Source organism: Tachypleus tridentatus, chromosome 11 (genome assembly GCF_004210375.1).
Source record: "Tachypleus tridentatus isolate NWPU-2018 chromosome 11, ASM421037v1, whole genome shotgun sequence".
Taxonomy (NCBI): Eukaryota; Metazoa; Arthropoda; class Merostomata; order Xiphosura; family Limulidae; genus Tachypleus; species Tachypleus tridentatus.
The window spans coordinates 72,006,555-72,032,504 of record NC_134835.1 but is presented as its reverse complement, the minus strand read 5'-3'; the positions used below and the strand labels follow the sequence as shown (position 1 = coordinate 72,032,504).

The following is a 25,950-nucleotide window of genomic DNA, read 5'->3' as shown; positions in this document are numbered from 1 at the left end:
AATTTACATGTAGGCTTATAGGAAATAGCTACTACCTTTACAAAAGGCGTTACGTTTCCTGTTGAACATTGTGGATTGACTTAGGATAATCTTTTTACAGGCTGTCTTTGATTTCTTGAGTACCTATGGAAAAATCCATGTTCCTCAATAAGAGGTTAGGGTGTTTTGACTGGCTGGAAGGTGGCAGTCTATGGCCAGGTTGGAGTTCTGTGAAGAACTCGGGACTTCCATTCTTCAGCAATCCACAGTCTAGGCAGTAAGCCTTCTTAACAATGTCTCACAGTTAAGGTTTGTGCTTCTAAATGACGTCGCAAATGTCCTTCAGTGTGTAGGAAGCTCGAAATGTGTATATATATATGTCATTCAAATAGTTGATTGCCCTAACTTAGGTCAAACAGTTTACTTATTGGAGATACAGACTAACATTGTAGGAACACTTAAATATGTTATGCGACTATTGTAAATCCTAAATAAACTCAATGAGCTATTGGCAGGTAAGATATGAAACAGAATAGTCTGAACTATGTTACCTGTATATTACAGATGCACAATATAGTCATTCCCTATCAGCAGACTCTAGCTTTTATTATGTTACTATTTTATTACAGTATAACAAAAAACACTATACAGCAACCTATGTGATTGTGGACTCTAATAAGTGGGAAAAAGAAATTTAGGAACTTGCAAACGTATTTGTAATGTTGATCTATCCACAATAGTTCATCAGCTCAGAAAAGGCAATATAATTACTTGGAACAATCCCTAACATAATCGGATTAGAAATATATGCAATTACAAAAAAAAACCCTGCAATTAACTGATTATGCACTCAGTTAACCTAGCATAGAAATAATCAACAATATGATGTTCTTCTTGTAAACATAAATAATTAGCCAAATTAAATGAGACAATTGTCTTTCTAATAAAAAAATACGTTTGAATTTTTGGCTATTTTAACAAGTCTTTTTTTTATGGTAACAGATGAGCAGCTGAAAAAGAATTAAAACTAATTACTAGTTAATTCGGTTACTAGCCGTGACTGACTGGTATCCCTTCGTCACAGATCAAGGGTACTGTGAATATAGTTTACATGCTTAAGTTCCGTTATATTTATTTGACATTAAATTATTAAAAATACAAAATCAGCATGTGTGTGTATCAATATTATGGTGAGTTTGAATTATAATAACTGCTTCTATTAAACAGAACTTTTGAATGAGGTGTATCTATGGGATGAAACTATCTTGTATTTTGAAAGTGTTTTAATTGCAAAACTTTGAGCACAATATACAATACATTAGTAGCTTATGTACAACATTTATGTACACAACTTACAACAAAAGCAGTTTTAATTAATGAGACTAAAGATAAATATAAAAACATTTAAGGTATTAATAATAATCACATATTCTTAAATTCTCTGTCAGCAGTGATCAAACTGTTAAATTTGTTTATTTAGCAAACAAAAACAACTGATGCTAAAGAGGATTCGTATCTTCAACTAACCAAACTTCCATTTTAATATAAAAGTAACAAAATATATCATGCTATCCTAAATCTGTAGATTTGCAGTTTTAAACACTTTTGCTGTTCATTATTATTCAAAAAATTGGAACATATTTTTACAAAGTATCATGAAGAAGACAAAGTTAGAAACTGTAAATACAGTTTCCTGATACTCAGTTAAGTACAAGTGAACAATTCATAAAAGTATATGTACTTAAACTAGATTTTAACATCAAATATTTAAGTGGAATGTTCGTGTTGTAAAGAGGATTTTACACTACATTAGATATTCCTTAGTTTCAAGTTGTATTTCATTAAAAACTACAAATAAAAAAACAACATTTTACTCATTGATATAGCAAGTTAACATTAACTGAACCTTTTAGTCCAATCAAATAAACTTCAAAGTTAAGTGTAATTACCTGTGAATGACTACAGCAAAATAATTGGTAGACGTTATTAAATTGTTAGTCTACTGAGAAAAAATATGATACTAAGGTTTTTACTCAACAAAAATTACTCCAAAATGACTTTCCTTTAACATTTTGTGAAATGTTTCCACTAAGCTGATTAGATTAAAAGCTTGGCCTTTTATCTCAGCATCTCCTTAAAAGTAACTTGAAGATAATTTTATTTCTAAAATATTTGATGTAATTAGGTTAGAATAATAAACATTTTAGACTTTTACCAATATCTTTCTTTCTAATGTGCATATTCATATCACAAATAAAATTATTTTCTTTCATTTCTAGTGAGAGTTTTGAGGTCCAAAATAACTTATGGCAGTTTTGTTTAGATATTAAGAAAATACTGTTTATATCATTCAACAAATATTACATATACAACCATGTTTGCTTTTGTACTTCAGATTCAGGGAAATGGTGAATCAGAAAACTCTCATCAGATTCATATTCAGGAAATCTAAAAATACATAATATATATGTGAATAATAATTTACCAAGACAATGCAGCTTAAAAATCAAGTTCCTTAAATGAAATACTCTCCACATCAAAGTGTTCTGAAGACATTTTTATAGTTATAAATAAGAATAACACTAAAGTATTATTTTATAAAACTGTTTCAAACTTAGCAATTTGTAATAAAGATGCACACCTAATTAACTAATTCAAAAAATTGAGAAATGTAATTATTTTGCAAAGCTAGATGAGGTCCAGAATGGAGTTTTAAAAAAGGATTAATTACAGTTTCTTTTTTCATAACAAAATTTGTCTACTTGAGTTCTCTTTTTTTATTCTTGGGGCTCCTAAAATCCCAGGATTTGTAAATGAGATTTTTAAAACTATTTTAATTAAAGTGCTTATACCCCTACAATAAAGCACAAAACACAGTTTTGACCAACTCAGGTCATTTCAGGTTAATATGGATCTAATTCAAATTGACATTCGTAATACAACAGTTTTTATAACAAATTTTTCTATTCAAGTGATTAAGTTTACCAGTCATTTGAGTTTGCATTTTTTGCAATATTATTATGGTCAGATAAGAAAAAGATCTAAAATCTTAAATCAGAACCTGAGATTTAAGCCACTACAATCCTGAAACTAGAAGAACTCTGATACTACAACTCCTATTTTATACCATTTGGAGCTTCATCTTTTAGTAGCTGCATTTAACTGAGAAACATTTTAAATTATTTAATAAACCAATGTGTTTGCTGGAAGTAAAAGAAAAAAATGTAAAAACAAAAATAAAAAATACAAATGATTAAATATAAAAGATACAGTTCAAGATATTACAAATTTTCCAATATTTAAGTGTCTTTGTTTTAATGTATCCATAGTGCTCCTGAAGGTATTCAATGGTTGTTATATATGCTGAGACAGTAGACTGGACAGATTTCTGCAAATTAAGGCAGATTTTACTATTAAATACAACTGTTGATTTTGCACCAGACTTTACAAAGTAAGCAGACTAGATTTATTTTATTTATATTATTATAATTTCATCAATAACATTTACTAGGGTAAAGGACGGCCATCTTCCTCTTCCAAACGGCGTTTTCTGAAAAGCAAAAACTTGATTAATTTACGTTTTATAATCAGTTTAATGCACAATAATAAAAATGTGCACATTGCTATTTCTTGAGCAATATTAAAACAAAATACTCTCAACATAAAGCTTTGTAGACCTAATAAACACTATACTTTTTTTGCCTTTTCCTCTCTATTTATTTTAAACATATTTATTATTTTAAATGGAGAATACAGAAGCTGGTAAAGTGTAGAAATAAATCCTGAATCCCCTAGTGGTATGCAAAAAAAGTAAACTAATCTACGGTATCCAACCGAATTCTCCCTATTTTACTGCACAATATCTTTTTTCACCTTACAAATTTAATATTCAAGTGATAGTGCAGTGTTTTAAGGTACAAAAAAAATAATGTTAATCATATCACCAGCCAACTACCCCCATAAATATGTGTGTATGTATATCAGATGCATAAAAAATGAGATCCATATAAGGTATTTTGTCTAATGTCTAACTGTAAAAAAATGACTGTCACAAAGCATGAGAATACTGTAGGCTACAAACAATGACTGACTGAGAAAATTTATGATTTTTATGTGATTTATGTCTTAAAGGTTTGTTGCTTTTATGTCACCAAGTATGCTTACAATGACAATTTATCATTAAATTAAATGTTAGAAAAAACAAACAAACAAGCAAGCAATATACCTTGCTTCTATCCTTGCACATTTTGAACATTTTCCAGGGACAAAACAGCTTTTGTGGTAACATGCCCAGCATGCTACAAAAAATATTATAAATATTAGCAATCTCTTGAAACACTTTGTTAGATGTGTTTTATTGATCAGTTATCAACTTTTTCAAATATTTTAAAGAACTGCAACAATAAAAGTCAGCATTTTCTTTTACACACTTTTACAAATTTTCAAAATATGTAGAACTACAGACTTAGCGTGTGTAAAAGATTAACCTAATGAATAACAAAAGATTTACATTGTCATTTATTAAGTAATCCTCACTTAAGAAAATCAAACTTTTAAAGAATCAATTTTGTAAAAATTATTTCTTAAATTACAACTCAAGTTTATTTGTACTGTTTATAGGATTTGTGATTATTAGCTATTTAAAATACTACAAGAAACAAAATAAAATAACATACTTTACAGAATAAAACCAAAACATGGGTTTCACTTGATTTGAACTTAGTCTGAACAAAAAAAGTTAAGTGTTTAATAAAACAAAGTCTAATAACAAATCCTACAAAACCTAAAGATGTGATCTTTGAAACCAATAATGAAAAATTTAGCATTTTCTTAAACTGACAATGTATTTCTGATAGATTCTTACTTCCTCTCATAAAATAGCTTTTTTTGAATTAGTACTGCCCTTTATCAATGCAAGTTTTCAACATTTGCCACTAGCCTTCCACCTCCTGCTTTTGCATATCCACAAGTAAATGATTATGTAGCAATTCTCCACCAATAGGAGTGTGACACAACTATCATAACTAGTGCATTCTCCACATTTGCACTTAGTAATAACTTCAAGGCTGGTCAGAAGACCTCCTCACAACATATCATCTGAAGTGGAGAGGCTGGATGAGAAATGTAAAAGGATGTACACGTGTATTAAAAAAAACATACAACCTGGAATACCCCAATGAGCACAGAACTCCCAAACTACATGTAGGTCTAATGACCATTCTGTCAGGAAAATCTTATCAGGTAAAGATAATTGGTCTGTGGCCAGATTCAAGGCTCCCGAAATATGACATGCTAATAATCTGATATGACAATTGTGGGCCCATTAGAGGAGATTCAACATTCAGAAACATATGCCTTATTACTTACTACCTCCCTGCCTGGTGATATAAAACACTAGCATGGAATTGTCAGAGTGGACCATCACTGAATGCCCCCAGACATTTGACAAAACATGAAAAGCCACAGGCAACTCCAGACATTGATACAGAGGGGTGATTTTCAGTTAGTTTCCAATGACCCCCAACCTCTTGAAAGTTGATATGCACTCCAATCCAAAAGGGAAGCACCTATAAAAAGATAATCTGGTCGAGGAGTTGGAAGAGAATCCAAAATGGTTGAGTAACACCCACTGAAAGTGATGGATGTGGATACAACCAAGTGGAATGAGAGCTTCAAGAGAAGTTCATGTACCCAAAAGAGATGGGGTCTTTTGTACAATAGGAGAGGGATAGGCCAATAAACTCAATGAGATGTTCCATATCCCATAAATGAATGGGAGATAGCTGTGCTCAATTGACAAGAAAGTTAAAAAACATGCCCAGATGAATGAGATATGGAGTTGATATGAGAAATGACATCTCCATCTTGATAAGCCAACCTGTTCTGAGTACAAACAGTAGATTTGAACTGAATGAAAGTCAAATGTCAATGTAATAGTGGAATTAAAGATCTTTGACCTGAAGCAGTCTAGTCAATAACCTGCATACTTGGCACAAGACAAAGTGCTGAGGCCAGACCAAACATAAGAGTCAAACTGAAAAACAAAACAGGAAATGTTGGGATGCCTGAGAGGTGGGAATGTGGAGATATATACTTGAGACAACTATCTGAGAGTGAAAACCCACTGAAAGTTCAAGTAAGACTCCATTGTAAATTTTGGTATGATTAGGATAGAGACAATGAATCTATTACCAATCTTCCATCATTCCAATCACAACAAACAGTGTAAAACCCTATCAGAGAAGGTTTCCCAAGTTTTATGGTTTTTCTGAAGTAAGTATTGAACTGCCTCCTGAAGATGTTGGGAAAAAACATTCCCCCTCTTTAGTGGGGGAAGGTAATCAAATGAGGAGAAAATTGTGGAGGGGTATGGAAGTGAAAAGCCAGACCCTCTGAAAGAACCTGCAGGACTTATAGAACCATTGTTAGAGTTATAGAAGCTTGGAATGGCAAAATGTTGGACACGGAATGAAGTGCGAGATACAGAAACAGGAGAAATTGGAATAAATAAGAAGCTAACAAGAATAATGAATTATACAAATGAGCCTATTCAACTCTGGCTTTCAGTTAGTCAGGAAAATCCCCAAACATGTTCATGTAAAAAATGTGTCATGCACAAGTTGTGCAAGGAAGTAGTGAGTAAACAAACTTAAGAATGGCACCCCCAGCCCATAATGTTAAAACATCATCAGCCATATCTAAATAAGCCAGGGCAAAGATAAAAGGGGAGACACTGAAGTAAACATAAAACAGCAAATACCATCCAAAAATCCTTCAAGAGACAAGTGAATTGTCTGAGCCAGCAAGTGCACAGGAAATAATGCATGCAGAACTGTAGACAAATCCAGAAAAATTGAGGTTGTGAGAAATTCACTGATGCATAAGGGTTTGAACCTTACAATTTAAAGAGATTATAAATGTTAGGAATCAAAATAAGGAAAGGAAGATTTACGAAATACATAGGCAAGACCTTCAGATAAATGAGGCATACTAATTCTCAACTGAAGTTGATATTCAAAATGCTGAGCATGAACTCCAAACATCAATCTAGGAAGAGAATCTTAAATATTGGCCCATAGATACTCCAACAAGTAGAACTGGTCGAGAATCATGGGAAACAGAAAAGAATAAGATGGCACAAACCTGACTACTAAATTCCACTAAAGGTGAAGGAGGTTAGGGGAATACCATGATATCACACGAGTGGAAAGCATTTTGTGTGTGTGTATCCGTCCGTCCTTAGGGGAATAGGCTATCTAAATTATTACTATTATTATCAGACACATCAGGTAAGACAGGAGTTTCGATTTTTCTCATCTTATGGTGAAAATTGCATGAACATAGAATTTTCTCATCGAAGAATTGTTGACATTTCCTTGGCCAATAACCAAGTATTCAAATCAGTAGTAGTAAGTGGGAACCCCATAACAGCAGCAGTTGTAATAATTTGAAACTGCTAAAGCATAGTGACAATTCCAAACATGAGGCAAAAATAAATATGAAAATGTAAAGAAGGTTGGTAAAAGCAACCATTCACAATTCAACAATGCAAAAAATTAAAGTCTGTAATATGAAGAAAACATCAACAAATTTGTGAGCATAAAAGAAGCATGTCTGTACAGTACTACTGCCAATTCAGAAGTGATTAGTAATTGCAAGTGTGGCAAGGGCACAGATTACAATAGGCACTTTGTTGTGCCCCTAATGGTGGAGGGCTGCTGCATAATCATTTACATGTGTATATGCAGAAGTGGAAGATTAGTAGTCAGCATCGAAAATTTGTGCCAAAAGAAGGCAGTGCTAATTAAAAGTTATTTTATGAATGGATGCAAAATATTGTACTAGAAAATTCTTGAGATTTTTCTGCCTATTACCCATGTAAAACATATGGTTTTAGATGAAGAATAAACCATACACATTGTGTTTCACACTTTCTTTTATTTTCATAAAATAACATTCTTACCTTGGCACTGTGTTACTTTGACCAACTGAAATGGAAATATAATATCACGGCCATCTCTACATACTTCACATATAAATCCTTTTCCATGACATAGTGCACACTGTTTTACATGGTTTACTGAATATAACATGAGGTTCCGTAGTCTTTCTGGTAACTTCCCTGACTTCACCTAGTAAAAACCAAGGTATAATCATAAATCTTGTTAATATACAGATTGTTAAATATGGTTTATCAGGTATGCCCTTGTTTCCCAATAACTATATTAAAGAAATTATGATTTTAAGTGTAAAAAAAGACAATATTTTGGTTGATATATCTTTTAAGAAAGGTCAAAGGCCAATGAATTTCTAGATTTAGATAATGGTACAAAAATTAATTTAAAAGATGTTCTTCAAAATACATTTTCCAATAAGCACCTATTACCTGGACAAGATCTTGAATTGAATAAGTGTGAACTTCATGGATCAAGTATGCCTGAGATTTATCAAATTCTTCCTGCAGTCTGTGAAAGAACAAAATAGTTTGAGGTGTAAAGAAATTTAATATAAACTTTAAATTACTTAATTTTTATAACAGGTTCTCTTCTTATAATCTGAAGTTTGTGTGTGTGACTACAATATTTTGTGAACCTATATATTCTTATACCCTATATGCTTGTGTATGTAGTACAGCATTCTGTGTTAAAACCAGATAATGTTTACAATCTATAAGTAATATATTATTATGGAACTCATAATTTTACATCAAATGAACAAAAGCCTTAAATTCTGCACTGTATTCTCATGTATGTGGTATTCTCACAATTTGCAATTTTGTGTGTACTGTATAAGATTCTGTGATAAAGGCTGTAAGATTGCTTGTTAAGTTCATGTGTAGTACAAGCTCAGGGGACAAAATACCCAGATGTTGCATTGCAACTTACACACCAAAACTACATCTATTTGTGAATTACTTTCCTCACTTATTAATATAACATGCAAATCGCATCTTTATCTTGTATATTGTCTTTGAGACCTCCAACAACATAGTAATATTTCAGTTTGCTACATCAAAGCCATAGTTGGCATTCAGTTCTGGTAAATTTCTGCCATATAGCATATACAGTGGATTTTGCACTTTGCACTAGTCTGTTTATGCCATTTGGAATACACCAAGTCAGTGCCTGCACCCTAAAGCCAACTAGACTAGACTACACACATACAGTATATGCCCTGCACATTTAGCACTGAGCCATTTATAAACTTTCTCAACACAGGCTCAGTTCCAAAGACCAACCAAGTGACCACTTTTATTTATATATATTTTTTAATACTATAACTTTCAATATAGAAAGTGTATTTTCACAAAGCTTGAGAGACTTTTAGTAAACATTACAAGTAGTTGGTACAAAAAAAAATCAGTTTTCTGATGAAGTACTTTTATTGACGAGTTGTCCATGAATATAGTCATTTTTATTTATCAGTCTGAGTGCAAAACGATTTATATTAAATTACAAATATTTTTCTTCATCTCAAAAATCATTTGCATGATATCTAAAACTTCCTAAATACATTTCAAATGCATTTTTTTAAATACAATTTTATATTAAATTTGTTATTGTTTCCCCTATGCTACCTCTATACAAGATTGGTCAATTTCACAGATCTTGTAACCACCAAAAATCCAAATACATCTAAACTATCTTTTTTTTTCTTGTAATGACTTCAAACTAACTTAAAATGTGCATTTGTTTAACCCTACTTTTCTGTTTTTTTTTATACTAATGTAATGTCATTTGATAGATGAAAACCTTGTATTTCTATTGGTTAAAAATAATATGGTATTAAACACAAAAAAGAATGACTAAAATCCTGAAATAGGATGCGACAGGTGGGTATGGTAAGAGGTGTCCAATTTCTCTTTGATGGCTCTGTAACCAAACACAATTGAAGAATGCAAAATTTATGCTTTATCTACACAATTACAATATTATAATAAGTAATTTATGTTAATTTTCATATTTCTTGGAGGGTGGTAACTAAATTAGAGAAGAGGAGACACAGAAAAAGTATCATATTTTTCACATGAAGGAATTTTTTTTTTTTTTTTATATTATATGTGCATTTATAAGGGGATATAAATTTAAAATAATTTATAGATGTGTAAAGTTTGTACCTGGGTGGAGAAAAAAGTAATTAAAGTTGTTCTACTGAAAAAGCTTCATTAACAAAATAAAATATTTTTATATAAGAACCCTTGCTAATTAGGTTTCTTGAAAACTATGACAATAGCACTTATCAAGTCCTGTATTATGAACAGTTAACAAACATCATAATTATATGTTGCTCATAATAGTTAAATAACAAATGGAAATGGTAATATATATATGAGAAAGTAGAACTATTGTTATAAACTAATATCAGTCATACACCAAATCAAATTTTCATGCATATCCAGCATCCAAAGATCAAATACATGATCTGAATATAAACACTTGGCTATTTAGCCTATTCAGTCTTTCTTTTTCATACTATTTGTAACCAAAATAAATCTTGCAATAATGGGCATCTTGATATTCCAGACTAAGGGCAGTCTTGTTCTCTATGTGGGTACTTGGATAAATTGGACAATTAACCCTTTTGCAGTGCATGACCTTTGAGTTATTTTCAAAACTTTATTAAATGACTTTACTATTACTTATAACAATGTAAGTACTCAAAATCTTTGTTTTTCACAATATTTTTTATTTATTATTCCATGTTTTAATGAAATAACCAAAATTTAAGCATTTGTGAATAAAGTGTACTATTGTTTGAAGTATGGTCAATATGTAATCCAGTTTAGAGTAGCACTTTTATATTAAGAACATCTTGTTATAGAGGGCACTTGTACACAGTCAGAAGGGTGTCCTAAGTGTTGAGACTTTACTGCATATACTTAATAAATGTTATTTTACATCTTTCACAGTTCAAAAAATTTAAAAATTAAGAACAGCAAGGACAGCTCAACAGCAATATTGCAACTTGAAATCAAAATGCTGATAAGTTCTTGGCATCCTTACTATTTCACTCGCTGAAATGTAATGTATTTTCCAACTGCCTACCATCCAAGGTTGATGAAATTGAAATTGATTTGGTCAAAATTTTTGATTTAAGGAATGTATTTAATAACTTAACACTGGAATTAGGGCTGTTTGACATTAAATGGTAGTTTTAAAAAGGGTCATAGGATTTCATCCCTACCATGTGGGTCACACTGTTTGTTTGGAAATATGAAAGCTCATCAGGTACTTGATTTTCATACAATCAGACTAAGATGTAATTGACATTTTAAAATGAAGATTTTGTCTTGTCTTAGATATGTAATTACAAGTTTATATGATTTTTAATAGTTTAGTTAATGAAAACTCAAATAGAAGACTACATTTCAGCTATAGATTATTTCTTACCTTTCACAATTCCTACATGTTCCTATGTAGTCTTTCAAGTAGAACAACTGTGTTCGATATTCTCGTACTAAATCCAACTGTCGAACTTTACGATACAAAGAAGGATTTATATCCAGAATGTTAAATAGAGGTTCTGTGAAAATTTTCTCCAACAAGTCTTGGGAAAAACTGGATACATAATAACGATTAAAATCCCACTTGAAAAGGATGCGGCCAGGTATATAAGCCTGATTATTACTGTGACAGCATTGGCAGAAGTACCTTCCCAGGTACTCACAATACCTAAATTTCTTAATGTAATCTTCCAGAAAAAAAAAAAAAAATTAGACAAGAAAATATACATGTTTAAAACAGAAAACTAACATTTAATTGAAATACAGTTAATGTGTTCTTTGAAAAGAACATTCTCTTGTGAAAAAAAACAAGAAATATTTATTATATATTTCAGTAAGAGTACACATTAATGATAAATAATTAAGCACTTACTAAACTCTCACAAAATAACATTCAATTACAGAAAAATAGGAAGTTAATATGGACAAAAATCCTATAATTAAAATCAAACGTTAGAATCTAAACTGCTTATAGATCAAATAATATTCAATAATTCTATTATAAAGATCTTTGAACACTCTTGCCATTGGCAGATTAAAGTGTCTGTTACCTTCGAACTTTAGTTAAATTATTCCATTATTATGGTATACAAATAAATTTGGCATCAGAATGAAGTCAAATTTTAATACAAGTTTTAAGTTCTTAATTTTACAAGGAAATGTAAAAATTCCTCAGTCTCCTCTCTAATTTATTTACCACACTTCTGAATAGTAAGTTACTCTGTATAATAAAGTTGTTATTCAGGCAAAGTATAACTTTTATAGCCTTCAATCTTATTTGTCTATGGAGCCATAAACTAGAAAATCAAACCCACTTGTCACACTTATCTGTAACATCCCCTCTTTCACAAATTGCCAGTAGTTCTGATGTTTTACACTATATTATTTATAACTAATAGGAAGCCAAAGTTTTAATCTGTCAAATGATATATGTTTTCTGTACATGGTACTGGATTTTTCATTATTCCATTTCAAATTTATCCTCACAGGAATCACACAGATGAATTCAGCTGATTTTTGAAAGCCTCTTACCAAATAATTACGAAGTCAGAAATATTATGATAGTTGTAGGGCACTGTTTGCTTTTACAGTATTGTGTACTTTTAGGTGTATTATTTAAATAAATAAAACAATTTAGTGTAACAGTACAATTAGTATAAAAAAAGTAGGCTTAAGTTTCATCAACAGTCAAAAGTAAGAAAGGAAGCCCAGATAAGTAATATGTTTCTAATTTTGATATGTATTTTTTATTTATTATAAAAGTAATTGAAATGTAAAAATTAAAAACTTAAGGTTAGATAAGGTAAAGTAATGAAAAATAACAACAATAACATTTCTTTCCAAGGTAGTATTGCAAGCAACTTGTGCATTGTGTAATTCTAGATGGTAATGTGAGCTATGTTTGTTGAATGATTTAGACCTTGTGTGGAGGAATTATTAGTTAGACAGGGTTTAAAGGGAACTAAAACAATAAAATTTAAGTAACAATAGTAGTAACAGATGTATATTGTACAAAAAATAGTTAATTGAAAATTTTGATACTTTTTTGTATACAAAAGACTTCTAATATTTACTGAAAGCTTCCAAAATTTTGTGAAGATACATAAAAGTTACATAATGGAAACAGTCAAATCAGCTGAGCTTAATTAAAAAGCTGAAGGACAAAAATACTTGATTTTTTTACTGGTGTAAAAGAAGGCTATATAACCTTCATTTATACAAATAGTGTGTAATGCAAGTAGTATACCTCTGTCAATCTTCATACCACATCCTGAACACCTGTAGTTTTGTTTTGCAATCAATGCTTTTCGCCTGCAAGATAAAATATTAATCACATAATGTACAGTGGTTTTAAGTATTTTTAAATAAAAGAAATGTTAAAAATTAAACCAATTTTCTTTTGTCTAAAAAATTGAAAAATTCATATAATGACATTCTAATAGATATGATGTAGTGTAAGGACTTTATACTGAAGTTCTAACACTTTTTTGCAAAGTAATTACTATTTTTGAATTATAAGTGGTTTAATTATAGTTTACATATTTTTTTTGTCAAAATAAATTTATATTCAATCAAAAACTTGTTTATAAAACTAATTATACAATTTAGTTAATAATTATGGTATCTGAAAAGTTTTCATTACAGGACAAACATTCTCACTTTGGCTCTGGGTGAATATTAAAGATAATCTGAGCCCTTGGTGGTGCCCACTCTAGGTTTCCACGAAGACGAGTCTGTAAGAAACCAACAAACACACATGTATACATCCAAAGGCAGTAGATATTCAAAGAAATAGAAATTAAAATTTTTTTTCAGCCTTTAAGAGCTATTTTTGAAATTACACTAGCCAGGAATTCAAAGATAGTTCTAAACATTTGAAGGCTTGTCAGGCAGAATTCAAGTTGTATTTTTTTTCATTATTAACAGAAACTGTGACGATTTAAATAGTAACAGCACATTAAATGTTACTGAGAAAAAATTGATATTTTTAGTTGTATAATTCCCATTACTTAAAAACAAGTTATATCAAAAATTATAAAAGACACGGTGGAGCAAAAGGAGGTACACACAACAGCTGCATTGTTTCATTAAAATATACTGACTGTCTAATTTACAAGATGTAAGAGAAATGTTATGAAAGAATAAGTATGAAACACAAGATATGCCTACACTAATAATCTATATATGTATTAAGCACTAGTATAACTACACAAGTCTTTCATCCAAAAGGTCCATGTTTAATTAATCAACTGTTATTAAAAACATGTTACAACCAAAACACACACACTTTCTCTCTTGTAACTTCCTGTCTTGTTATGATTAACGATCTGTATTTTTCTCACTGAACTGTTAGTATTCTGTTTTAAGCATCAGACAAAATATAGCTTTATCATTAAAACTTGGTTCCAAATGCCTAATTAATAAAGTACCTTTTATTCACAAAGTTATTTTGCTCTATGCTGAGCAAAGAACGCTAGGGTGTTTATCACTAGGTGTCCCATGTGGATGTAAATACTTCAGTAAGGATTTCAATGGGACACCTTGCCAAAAATACTCAGCATTTACTGTTCTAAAGAGTGAAAGAACATTGCAGATAAAAGTATTAATTTATCATTTAAAATCAAGCCTTAAAGATATATCTTCTTTTTAGATTAATTTAAAGTTGTAGCTGTTCTTTCACTTTTGTTCTTGCTGTTCTTTATTATTATGTTTTTTAGATATTTATAATTAATCAACAATTTCAAGTTAAAATGGTTATCATTCTTAACCTGTTTGTTGGCCTGGCATAACCAGACGGTTAAGTCACTTGGCACATAATAAGAAGGTTGTGGGTTTGAATCCCCATCACACCAAACACGTTCACCCCTTTTAGCTGTGAGAGCATTAAAATATGAATGTCAATCCCACTCTTTGTTGGTAAAAGGGTCACCCAAGAGTTGGCAGAGAGTGATGATGACTAGCTTCTTTTCCTCTAGTCTTACTCTGCAAAATTAGGGATGGCTAGCACAGATAGCCCTCGTGTAGCTTTGCGTGAAATTCAAAAACAAACAAACCTATTTATTAAATAAACATCTATACTGGCTATGTCAGCTGCTGTTCTTTAATCAGCCACAATAGCATACTATTACAATAATAATCTTACAAGACTACTGCATGTATCATTAAATGTGTGAATAAACATATTTTTCAAATTTATAAAACATATGATTACTGTTTTTAAACTACTTGTGAAAGTATTATTGTACTTATCTATATATGACATTTAAAACTAAATAAATGGTCTTCAATAAAATATAAAATCATAGTAATAGTGGTATTATCTCATTTTATGCAAGTTATTACTATTCAAAAGTTTGAACCTTTGTTTGGTAACACGTTCAAAGTAAAATAAATCAGACCTTCATTCCAGGTCTATAGTTTTTAAGTACAGTTTTTAAGAAAATTAAAATATTTTACAATGGATTCAATGAAACTTCTTTGAAATTTATTTTTGAATAATAATGGAAATAACAACTGACATAAATGGAAAAAAATCCATTATCTATGCAGCAAAACCATTAATCATACACATTTGTTGTCACTTAACCTTTAGTATACAATTCAACTATTATCTTTAAATACTTTCAAAATTAGTTATTGTTTTAACAACAATGTATGTAAAATATTTTATACCTTCCCTAATTAATGATTTTTTCACTTTCTTGTCACCAACAAAATAATTTCCAATATTATATATATATTTTTCTCATTCCTGTTTCAATGACTAATAATCAAGCAAATATTTCAGCATTTACAAGAACTGAAAAATGTAGGGTTAAATATGATATTTTAATGTTTAATTAGGTTGTTTTGTTTATTATTTTTCAGAAATAAAAAAGAGGTTTACCTTTTCCACATTATACTCTTCTTCCACTACATCAGGAGATATTGGCCAGGAGTCTGGCAGAGGAAGTAGCTGTACAAAGAATAGGTAAAAACGAACTGAAAAATGATCAAAACACTTAATAATCAAAAGTTGCAAATAAAAAAAAAAGAGGAAAGTAACGTTTTTATAAATTACACAAAACATACTCAAACAGGAAAGTCAGGGAACAAAAATCAGGACAAACAAATTTGTGTTATTGATTTCCCAAACATAAAAGTAATAATTAATATAATTTATAAAAGATTGGTTTCAACAAAATTCTTATGCATCAAATCAGTTACCCTTTGTGGTGCATCTTGTTCTGACACCAGCCATTGTAGATCTGACGCTTTGGGAAGTTGTTGTTCAGAAAACCTTTTGAGAAGACACAAAGCTACAGTTTCTGCTGACACATGGGAGCCTGATGTTTCCAATACATAGTTTCCATTTGATCTAAGTTAAAAGACAATAGAGCATAGTTTATAATTTTTGCATGACATTCACATTAGCATACTTTAAAGAAAAATAAGAGGAAAACAATACAAAAAACGAATTATAGCTGTACTATTTATGTACAATACTAACATATATAAACAAACGTAGTGAACTTGGATGATATCAAAAGCTCCTGACAGAGCTATAACAGCAACATACTGAGCCAATAAAGTTACTTTCTGGAGATACAGGTTGTGAATGTATTTATGTTTATAAAAATGTCTCATAATGAGCTCCAGCTTGTGGTAAACAAAGTTAAGAATAACAAGTATACTTTATTCTCAATTCAGAATTACATTTAATGGTGCTCAAAAAAACAAAACATTTCTGACACAGAAAATAAAACAAAAATAGCATGCAATTAATACCATTTCTATATGGCATTCTGACAAATCCATTTGTATTTGACATCCACTATAAACTATAGCTTTTTTTTAGAACCTCACTAAATCCTGTGCAGTTGTTTAATTCAACCTTTTACTGAATTACTTCAAAATTCTAGTGGCTAAGTAATAATTAGTTCAGGCACAGCTTAGAAGTTCACTGTTACCTAACTACACAACCCTCTAATCTTATTACTGAATGTATTATATGGTTTGAAAAACCTGAATGTCTGTGAAAAACTGTTTTCATAAAAACTACTGATTAAGCAACTTCGTCACACTAAGTTTATTGCACATGTATTTTATAAGTTATTTAGATATTTATTTCTTCATTACATTAAGACAATAAAAAAACCTGCAGGACATGCTGTTTTATCAACAGGAATGACAGCTTAACAATTTTCTATCTTCTGTATTAATCAAAACCATCATATATTTTTAGTGAATGTGCTTCTACTGGGTTCTAACTTTACATACCAAATTTCAAGGCAATTTATTAAGAATGATCTGAGATATAATATCTCCAATTTGGATTTTCTCTAACTTCACACTAAAGTATGGAAAACATACTTATGTGGATTTTATTCAATTTTCGTACACCGCTAGATCCTTAAAACCAACAGTTAGGAGTCTGATAAGCCACATGTGCAAAGTTATTCAATAAAAACTGCTTAAATCTAAATAAAATTTTCTTGCATGCTTACACAAAAAGTTGCATGCTCTTGATCTTCCATTTTTGAAACAGGTTCAACTAAGATTAAAAGAGGAATTTTTTTTTTTTTGTTATTTGGACTAAAGATGGCTGATTTCAAGCAGTAAAACTTTGGAGTGGAAGGATGTATAGATACATGACTATTTGTTAGGCAAAGCAAGCTAGATCAGCAGTTTCTAACTCAAGTTTTCAAAGAATAACATCAATGGATGGTTATTATTCATTATTGTTATTATTATTATTATTAACATTATTATTTTCAACACAAATTTACTAAAATTTATGAAATTACCCTAATTGAAGTGCATTTAGTGTTGCATGATATTAGCTTAAGCAAGTAGCATAAGGAACTAGTTTCAGTTTGACCATGTTAACAAATGCAAATAGGAAGATCAAAACTATTCTCGTTTCACTTTCTATGTCATTGCTCAACACACACTATTGTTGAAATTTGTTCATAGTTGAGTATATATTTTCAGAATTACCTTTTTGATGTTTCTTCAGGGGATAAAAACTTTTCTTCTTCAATGACTGATGACACACGCTTAATGTCAGCATCTACGATGTTTTAAAATGAAACTGATAATATATACTTATTATTCTATCAACAAGGAGGATATTTCAAGCATAAATAAAGGTTATGCAAACTCACTTCCAAACACAATAGTTTTTACTATAAATGATTAATTACCAAAACAATTTTTAGACTTGTTTAAAAATAACATGAATAATGATTTCCTTACTAATAATGATCAATGTGATTAGTTGTTCTTGAAACTTAGCAAAATTAATTTTAAAATAAATAGAAATTTAAAAATCAGAGAAATAGCATACTTTACAAAGTCCAATAAAAAAATATAGCACAAATTTCCTGTTAAAGGTGAAAGATATTTAACAAAATACAAGTTAATACATGTAAAATATTTTCGTTTCTGAAGTTTTAAAAATATAGGAACATTTCAAAGAAATCATAGGTATTTGCCAAAAGTTACTGAAAAATGTCTTTTCAATACTTGTATTAATATGACCACACATAGTCTTCTTGTCAGATTCACTAACAAACTTTCACATTCTTTCTCTCTCTCATTTACAGTGCAATAAAAATTTCTTCTTCTCTAATTACCAACAGTGCTATAAATTCTTTTTGCAATATATACTTTTCATAGCTACTGCCTGCATCACACTTTTGTGATATATTTTCCAACTTATGCTACAAAATTCTTCAAAGACCTTCTTTCCTAGTTATCAACAATGTTAAAGATATTTTCACATTGTTAACCTAAGTTACAAACATCGTCTGGCCTAGTAAAAAACATTACAGATAATTTTAGTTACCAACATGACTACATTCATCAACTCCATAATGCATGTATCAATTCACAGTTACAACAATATATACATATATATATATATATATATATTCATAAAATCTATCCTTGTCACAATACCACAATTCTATTAAATTTTAGGTCTGCATATCCAAGCCAAAAAGTTGTATTAAAATTAATCAGAATTATTTGTTGCATATAAATATTTATAATTCTTGAAGGGATATCACAAAGAATGTAGATAATTTGAATACTTAACCTGAGTAAAGAGATGCCATGGATAATGAAAGACCACTTTCTTTGAGAGAACTGAGTTTTGAATCACTAGCATCTGCAAAAGTAACAGATATTAATATCTTCAATACATCTAGGGTACAACTTTTACTTTTCTGTGTTGAAAACAATGCAAAAAAGTAGTCTCAATATACTTTAAGGAGAAGAAACAGTAACATCTCATTAAATGCTATATTTCTTTTTTCAATATAAATTTAAGTAAAGAATTAAAAAGAAATTACTCAAACAGTGAAGAGGATTGGTTCACTTACCTAAAAATACTTTAAACCTTACAATATTTTAAGTAATATTATCAGATAAAGCTCTTAAATGTATCTGTGTTTGTCAGTAATATTACTCACTCATGATTTAATCACTGTTAGACAACTTCTAATTATTCCTCCCTCCAAAAATGTTCTTCATAGTTAAGCATTTGTTTCTGTTATAGTAGTTTATTTTGAAAACATTTTCATGCATTGTATGTTATTAAATCAAAAATAATACATTATGCCTTTGCTAAAATACTTGTGAATAATTATTTTCAAAGTGCACATTTTTGGTAAGTTAAGCAGTGTATTAAACTGTACTCTCTACAACAACAAAAAAAGACAGTAAAATGTGTGCAAAAAGATATTGTGAAATTGCAGTTCATATATGCTTAAAAATTAAAGTAAAAGTATCTAATCCCTACTTTTTACATAGAAGAAATTATTAGCACTTGCAATTACTTAAATATTTTAAATTGTGTATATAATTACTAGGACTAACATGTCTCACTAACATACTTAATAATAAATCCTTTAATCTTTTGAGAATATTATTTGTCATAAATTTAATGATATTTATTTTCAAAATTTATCAAACTTACCAGATAGATCAAGTTCATCAACATCTTCCTCTGTACCACTTGAAGTAGCTGTAATGACACAATATCATCTTCAATAAGTAAGTTTCATTAAACTCTTCAATTAGAAAAGAGTTTTCAAACACAAGTTCAACTAAAATGGGAACTTTCCAGAGACTATGCATTTTATTTTCAAATTCAAAGTCCTCACAATTAATCTCTTAGAGAGATAGTTTTAATCTACTCTTAGAAAATTTTAACAACTGCCAAGTGATTTCTGAATTTCTTTTAACTTTAAACTATGTCTGCTGGTGGCTCAGAGATAATCTTGAGAGTTTATATGACAAAATGCATGGTTTGACTCCAACAACAGACACAGAAAAGATAACCTTCTATGTAATTCTGTGCTTAAATGATGAAAATAAATATAATGGATTTAAAACATTTACAGTTATTTATGTTATTCACATTTATATATTTTGAATGTACAGTGAAGGAAGTTAATTTTTTAAGCCTAACTTTAAAACTACAAACACAAAATTTGTACAATGTATAAAAATGTCTTACCTGGTTCAACCCCAGATGATCCAGGGGATGTAGTTGAAGTACTGTGGCTAGTATTGGCTGAAGTTAAGAAAAACAATAAGTATATTAACCTACAAAAGGTACATAGCATAATAAAAGAAATTACTGGAAACACTGCTCACATAAGTGAAACAAAAATAAAACTAACATATCAATCACACTGTTTTATCAATGAAAGCTATATTTTTAATCAACTGAAATATATGTACAAATAGCCATTCAAATAATGAATGCAATATTTCAATCACTCATTAAAAATGAATTTTACACCTAAACATACACGAAATACTTAAAAACTTGAGTAAATTCTGTGCTGATATTTATAAATTTTAAGATATTAGCCTTAAACTTGTATAACAGAAATAAATGGCTGACTAAAGATGCTAAAACAATAAGAGTTTACATATCTAACTAAATGCTATTTTTGAGGTTAACAATAGTATTTGTTATGGAATTTCTAAAATGTTGGTTTTATATATAAGATGTGTCATTATAGTAGTATATATTTGGACAAAATTTTAAACTGGTTTACTTACTGTCTGTTTTCCCATCACTAAGTAGTGTAAGACCTCTCAATTTTTCTTTCTGTTTCAAAAAAGAAAAACAAAATTACTGTGACCAAACATATCCAGAACACTTACAAAATAACCCACTAAAAAAAAAAAAAGAAAGGAAAAAGATTACAACAGAATATAAGAAATACTTATTTTATCATTAGATGCCTATTCTACATCATAACGAATAAAAAAACTGCTTTGAAAAAGGGATACTATGTAGACTATTAGATAGATGAAAATGTCCAATCTTTTAATTTTTTTGATTAAATGTTAACAGTTATGCTTACTCATACAACTCAGCATGGGATACTCTTTAAACTTCTACAAAGTAGAGAATTATACTTAAAATGGATTTTATGATGGCACTATGATGGAAAAGAATTAGTAAATGAATAAAAATGATGTTTAAAGTAAGCTTAAAAACCAACAGTTTTGTGTAAGTGAAGGAAACTAACAAAAATAAATTATGTGCATCAATATTAATAATGATATACATTAAACAATTGTGTGCAAAGAGTAATGGTTAATGATTCTAAAGTAATAAATGTTTAACCAATTAGTGCTCATACTTCTTGTTGTCTTTCTCGTCTTCTGATCCTAATTCGCTGTTTAAGGTTTTGTATCTCTTCATCACTATCGTTAGCTTCTTCTTCTGCTTTCTGCAGCATTTGATTGCATTTCATTTGCTCTATGGCTCCAATTAATGCTTCAGATATACAAAAATGTGCATTTTCCTGTATAAAACAAAGTAATTAATCCCTCATTTTTTAACATAAATTAAAAGTTACAACCTAAAGCCAGTACATTACATTGAAAACTTACTAAACTCTATCAAGGCTATAAAGAATGTGTCTATAACATACAGTGATGATCCTGGTATGGTTTATTTCTTTGCAGTAGTTTTCAACAGATATTTGTGCAGTACAATAAGGTCAGTTTTCCTCTCTCCTTTTCACGTACTCTCTAGAAGCTACTTTCCATGCACAGAGGTCTATAGCAAATGTCTGCAAATGGCATAGCAAGATTTCCAATTTGTATATCTACACGAAATAAGAATTAATATGTTTACTTGAATATACAGTTAAATGCAGTCTTGATGGAGCCACACCTTGATGAAATCAAACCTACATGAAGATGGCATACTTTCATGAAGAAGTGGTATTAAACATAAGTCTGATAATATGCAGAGTTCATTTTGATTTTGTCTCTCTACTAAAATTCCTACCTGCAACTACTAAACATCAGAAAAAAAGCTTGTTCTATGCTCTACACCATTTTTTAAATTTTGTGTAAATGATATGTTAATAATCAGTTGTCCAGAAGTTTTCAGACACTGCTTTGTCCAACAAATATGTCAGGTATTGTCCATACACCTTTTGACAGTTATTAGTCTTCTGTTTGGCTGTGTTTTGAGAGAAGGTTGTATATACAACTGTTGTGATGCATTTGAAGACCTGTGTAAACTTCCTACTTTAATTGCAGTGAACTCTGTGTTCTTTTCTTACTTCTAGTAACAAGCTATTTAAATCTAGAAACACAAATGGGATCCATGCAACTTATTGACTTATTGCACCCATCTTTTCTACACTTATGTTTCAATCAACCCATTTTCAGTTTAATACCATCTAGTAGTTACCTACACACAGTTTATGGGTAAATGGCAAATATTGAAGATGATTGAATAGAATATTTTGAAATTGAATGCATTTTAAATACAACAAGTAAACAACTTTTAATATACTTTCTATAACATTTGAAACTTCAAGTTTATTTGGTGGCATGACTGAAGAAAAGGATATTTGCTTATTAACAAACAGATTATTCAAGTTACCAAAGCAGTGTTCTATTGCTAGTAGTGAAGTGAATATAACTTTTGGGGTTTATTTATAACTGTATTGATTACAAAACAAAAGAGGTAATTACTATCTCTATACATATCACTAGTTAGGCCTCACTTGGCATACTGTGTACAATTTTGGTCTTTTGATTGAAGACATGATATTGACTTACTGGAACTGTTCAAAGGAAACTAGGCTTAATAGAATGATTTCAGAGATATAATCGTTATAAGGATAGGTTAAAATCTCTTATTTCACTTTTTCTATACATAACCAATGATATTATAAAAAGAAAACTAAATTACAGGGTTAGAAAGAATAGTCGTATCATCATAAAAGTCATGTACCACATTGCATTTAAGGCATAAGTAATATTTTTCGATCAATGGTAAAATACAAAACATTTCAGGAAAGTTGCTGATGTAATTATAAAATGACAATTTTTTTCTATGTTGTTTTTATATGTTTTTGGTATTAGGAACTTAACATTGCATTTTGTCAATTTGAAGGTCTTGGATTTCTTGTATTAAAAGACAGCTAGAGTGATAATTTCACAATTACAGATATTTACAAGACAGCAATTCATGAAAGGGTCCTAAGAAGCTACACAAAATAGAAGGCTTGAATTCATTTTCAGAATGAAATGTTTCAAGATTGTGCAACAACAAAGACAATAAATCTTTTTTCGAAGGCAATGTAAAGCTGCACCATGACACAAAAAAAACAACAACAAAGTACGCATACCTGTTTCAAAAGTTAGAGCAAAAAACAAACAAATTAAGTGAGCACATGTTATTGTCCAGTAGGATATTGGTGGCCAATGTAAAAACATGGTTGGTATCACACATAGATCTATTTAGGCAAGGTGTAAAAAAAAATACCAGATGAAAACACATGTAGAAATAAATACCAGACGAAGCACATGAGAATACTTCTATCAGGTAATTCACTTTTATTTTATGACATCAAATTTGTTAAGAACAACCCTTTAAAAATTTCAAAGCATGACTTTTGCTTAAGTGTTAGATCCCATAATCCACTTTCAGAATTTTCTGTAATCAAAGAAATACATTTGAAAGCTTTTAAGATTACATGATGAATGTAGACTTAAACTACTATTAATCAAAACAGTTAACCCAAACAATCATGTTTCAGTGCTTCAAAAAGACCATTAAATACTTATGCATGTTCTTATAGAAACCTTAATAGTCTATAAATTTTATTAAAACCTATTAGTTTTATTAGTTACTACACTGAGAGCAAAACACAGAACAAGTAAAATAGTATCTTCAAAAGAAAGAATTGGGATTTAATACTCTAAAGCAAAGAAAGTGTGTATCTGTTTTTCTGTCACACACTGATGTTATAGCAACTTAACACATAATTTAAATAATTAGGTTTCCTGTCAATAAGAAGAGAATCCATGACTGATTGAAAATTACAAGTATATTTGGACTAAAAAAAAAAGTATCATTATGGAAACAGAAAGTTACTGCATTTTGTTACTACAATTTATGAGTCTATATTTAATAAAAACTTAACTTTTATTTTAATACTGTAATGCATTGATGAAGCCATGCAATGTGTTAACTAAAATAAAGTATTCAGTTACTTAATTATTCTCCTGCTGGCAGATCTTTTTAATGAAGGAATCTATCAAAAAAAAAGACTAAGTAGTACCTTATATAACAACTTCTAATATATTTAAAAGTCAGTGCAATTTGGTAACACTACACTGCAACAATGACTTTTATATAACTCAGCAATAAAAGTAAAAATTCATATTGTTATGAGAATATGTGACAAAAGAATAAACTGAAATGTATAAACAACAAAACTGAAGATAAAAATTAATTGTTTCCCAATTGAGACTCCATTAATTAAAAAGGTTTGTTTTTCTTTATTTCTCTTTATTACTTAAGTTTAAAATTGAAGGGCAAATCAGAGGGAATGTTACCTCTATAAACAGGCCACATTATGTAAACGAGCAACAAAAGAATATAAGTTATAGTTTTATGCTAAAATAAATTCAGAATACATACCGATAGTCATCTGGAATAAATCAACCTAATAACTGAAGTGAAGCTGAGTAATTTGGTTTGTTATTCATATATAAAAAAAATCATTAATTTCAATATTGTGGAAACTAATGGCACAGTAAAACCCAAATACAGTGTTGCAGTAGAAGCAAATGCATTACAATGTAATTTCCCTACTGGTTCTGAAATTAAAAATGCCATTTTTGCAATCAATATCAAATATATGAAAGATATTTTATGCACAGTTTGGTGTCACCATAGTACAAGATGTACTTCCACTAGGTTTCACTAGTGTTCTGTTTCAAAAGGAAATAAACCTTAAATTACACATAACAAATATTTCTATTTTTTGCTTTTGAATGTGCATGTCATGCTGCTTAATAGCCTATGGAATGACAATATGAATTGCAGTATTAAGTATTCCTTACATGACATCATTTTAGTATCTATTGACTGACCGATAGACAACACACTACCATATAATAATGCAACTAGTTAAAACAGTCAACACCTATAAGTAGCTTTAAGCCCCTTTTGGGGAAATAATTCATACAGATTTCACATGTAACATTTTCATCAATATATACATATATATTTCTTTTTAAGAGTTATGCTGAACTTCATTTATCTAGATTTAATGAAATAACTCAATTTCCAGTTTATGAAATGACTCCCTGTTGACCATTCTAAGCTCTCTATTAAAAGATGTTGGACTGGCTCATGTGTAAATGTTGAAGAACAGTCTGGTGAAACTGATAAAATGTTCACAAACAAACCAAATGTTTTCAAGTGTGAGATACAATGATATTTGTATAGTATTTCACACTCTGATTTTTTTTCATAGCTCACTTGATATGAACTTATATTGTAGCAATATTCCATCATGGTCAAATTCAGTTGCTGTTCAGTGATTTAATCTTATTTCTGAAGAAATAGTGGTGTTGTCTTTGTTTCCTAAATTCTCCTAGATACCACAGCTTTTACCACCCATTGCACTATCACAAAGTTG

General features: G+C 29.7%; 1 protein-coding gene across 5 annotated transcripts in view; it reads right to left on the bottom strand.

Annotated features, from left to right (window-relative positions):
• Positions 1-1,244: 1,244 nt before the first annotated feature.
• Rubicon (run domain Beclin-1-interacting and cysteine-rich domain-containing protein rubicon) overlaps positions 1,245-25,950 on the bottom strand; it is a 55,651-nt gene continuing 30,945 nt past the window's right edge. For 3 of the 5 annotated variants that reach the window (XM_076467897.1, XM_076467895.1, XM_076467899.1), the window contains 16 exons: positions 21,634-21,798; positions 21,044-21,092; positions 20,490-20,546; positions 19,947-19,994; positions 19,065-19,136; positions 17,963-18,035; positions 16,190-16,340; positions 15,870-15,938; positions 13,643-13,716; positions 13,230-13,294; positions 11,370-11,670; positions 8,366-8,444; positions 7,943-8,111; positions 4,205-4,277; positions 3,488-3,529; positions 1,245-2,427 (listed from right to left, as the gene is read on the bottom strand). In XM_076467897.1, coding sequence (XP_076324012.1) covers position 2,427; positions 3,488-3,529; positions 4,205-4,277; positions 7,943-8,111; positions 8,366-8,444; positions 11,370-11,670; positions 13,230-13,294; positions 13,643-13,716; positions 15,870-15,938; positions 16,190-16,340; positions 17,963-18,035; positions 19,065-19,136; positions 19,947-19,994; positions 20,490-20,546; positions 21,044-21,092; positions 21,634-21,798 — 1,488 coding nt within the window. In that variant the 3' untranslated portion in view covers positions 1,245-2,426. Of the gene's footprint in view, positions 3,530-4,204; positions 4,278-7,942; positions 8,112-8,365; positions 8,445-11,369; positions 11,671-13,229; positions 13,295-13,642; positions 13,717-15,869; positions 15,939-16,189; positions 16,341-17,962; positions 18,036-19,064; positions 19,137-19,946; positions 19,995-20,489; positions 20,547-21,043; positions 21,093-21,633; positions 21,799-25,950 lie in introns of all 5 variants that reach the window. The other 2 variants (XM_076467896.1, XM_076467898.1) reach the window with 2 other exon arrangements.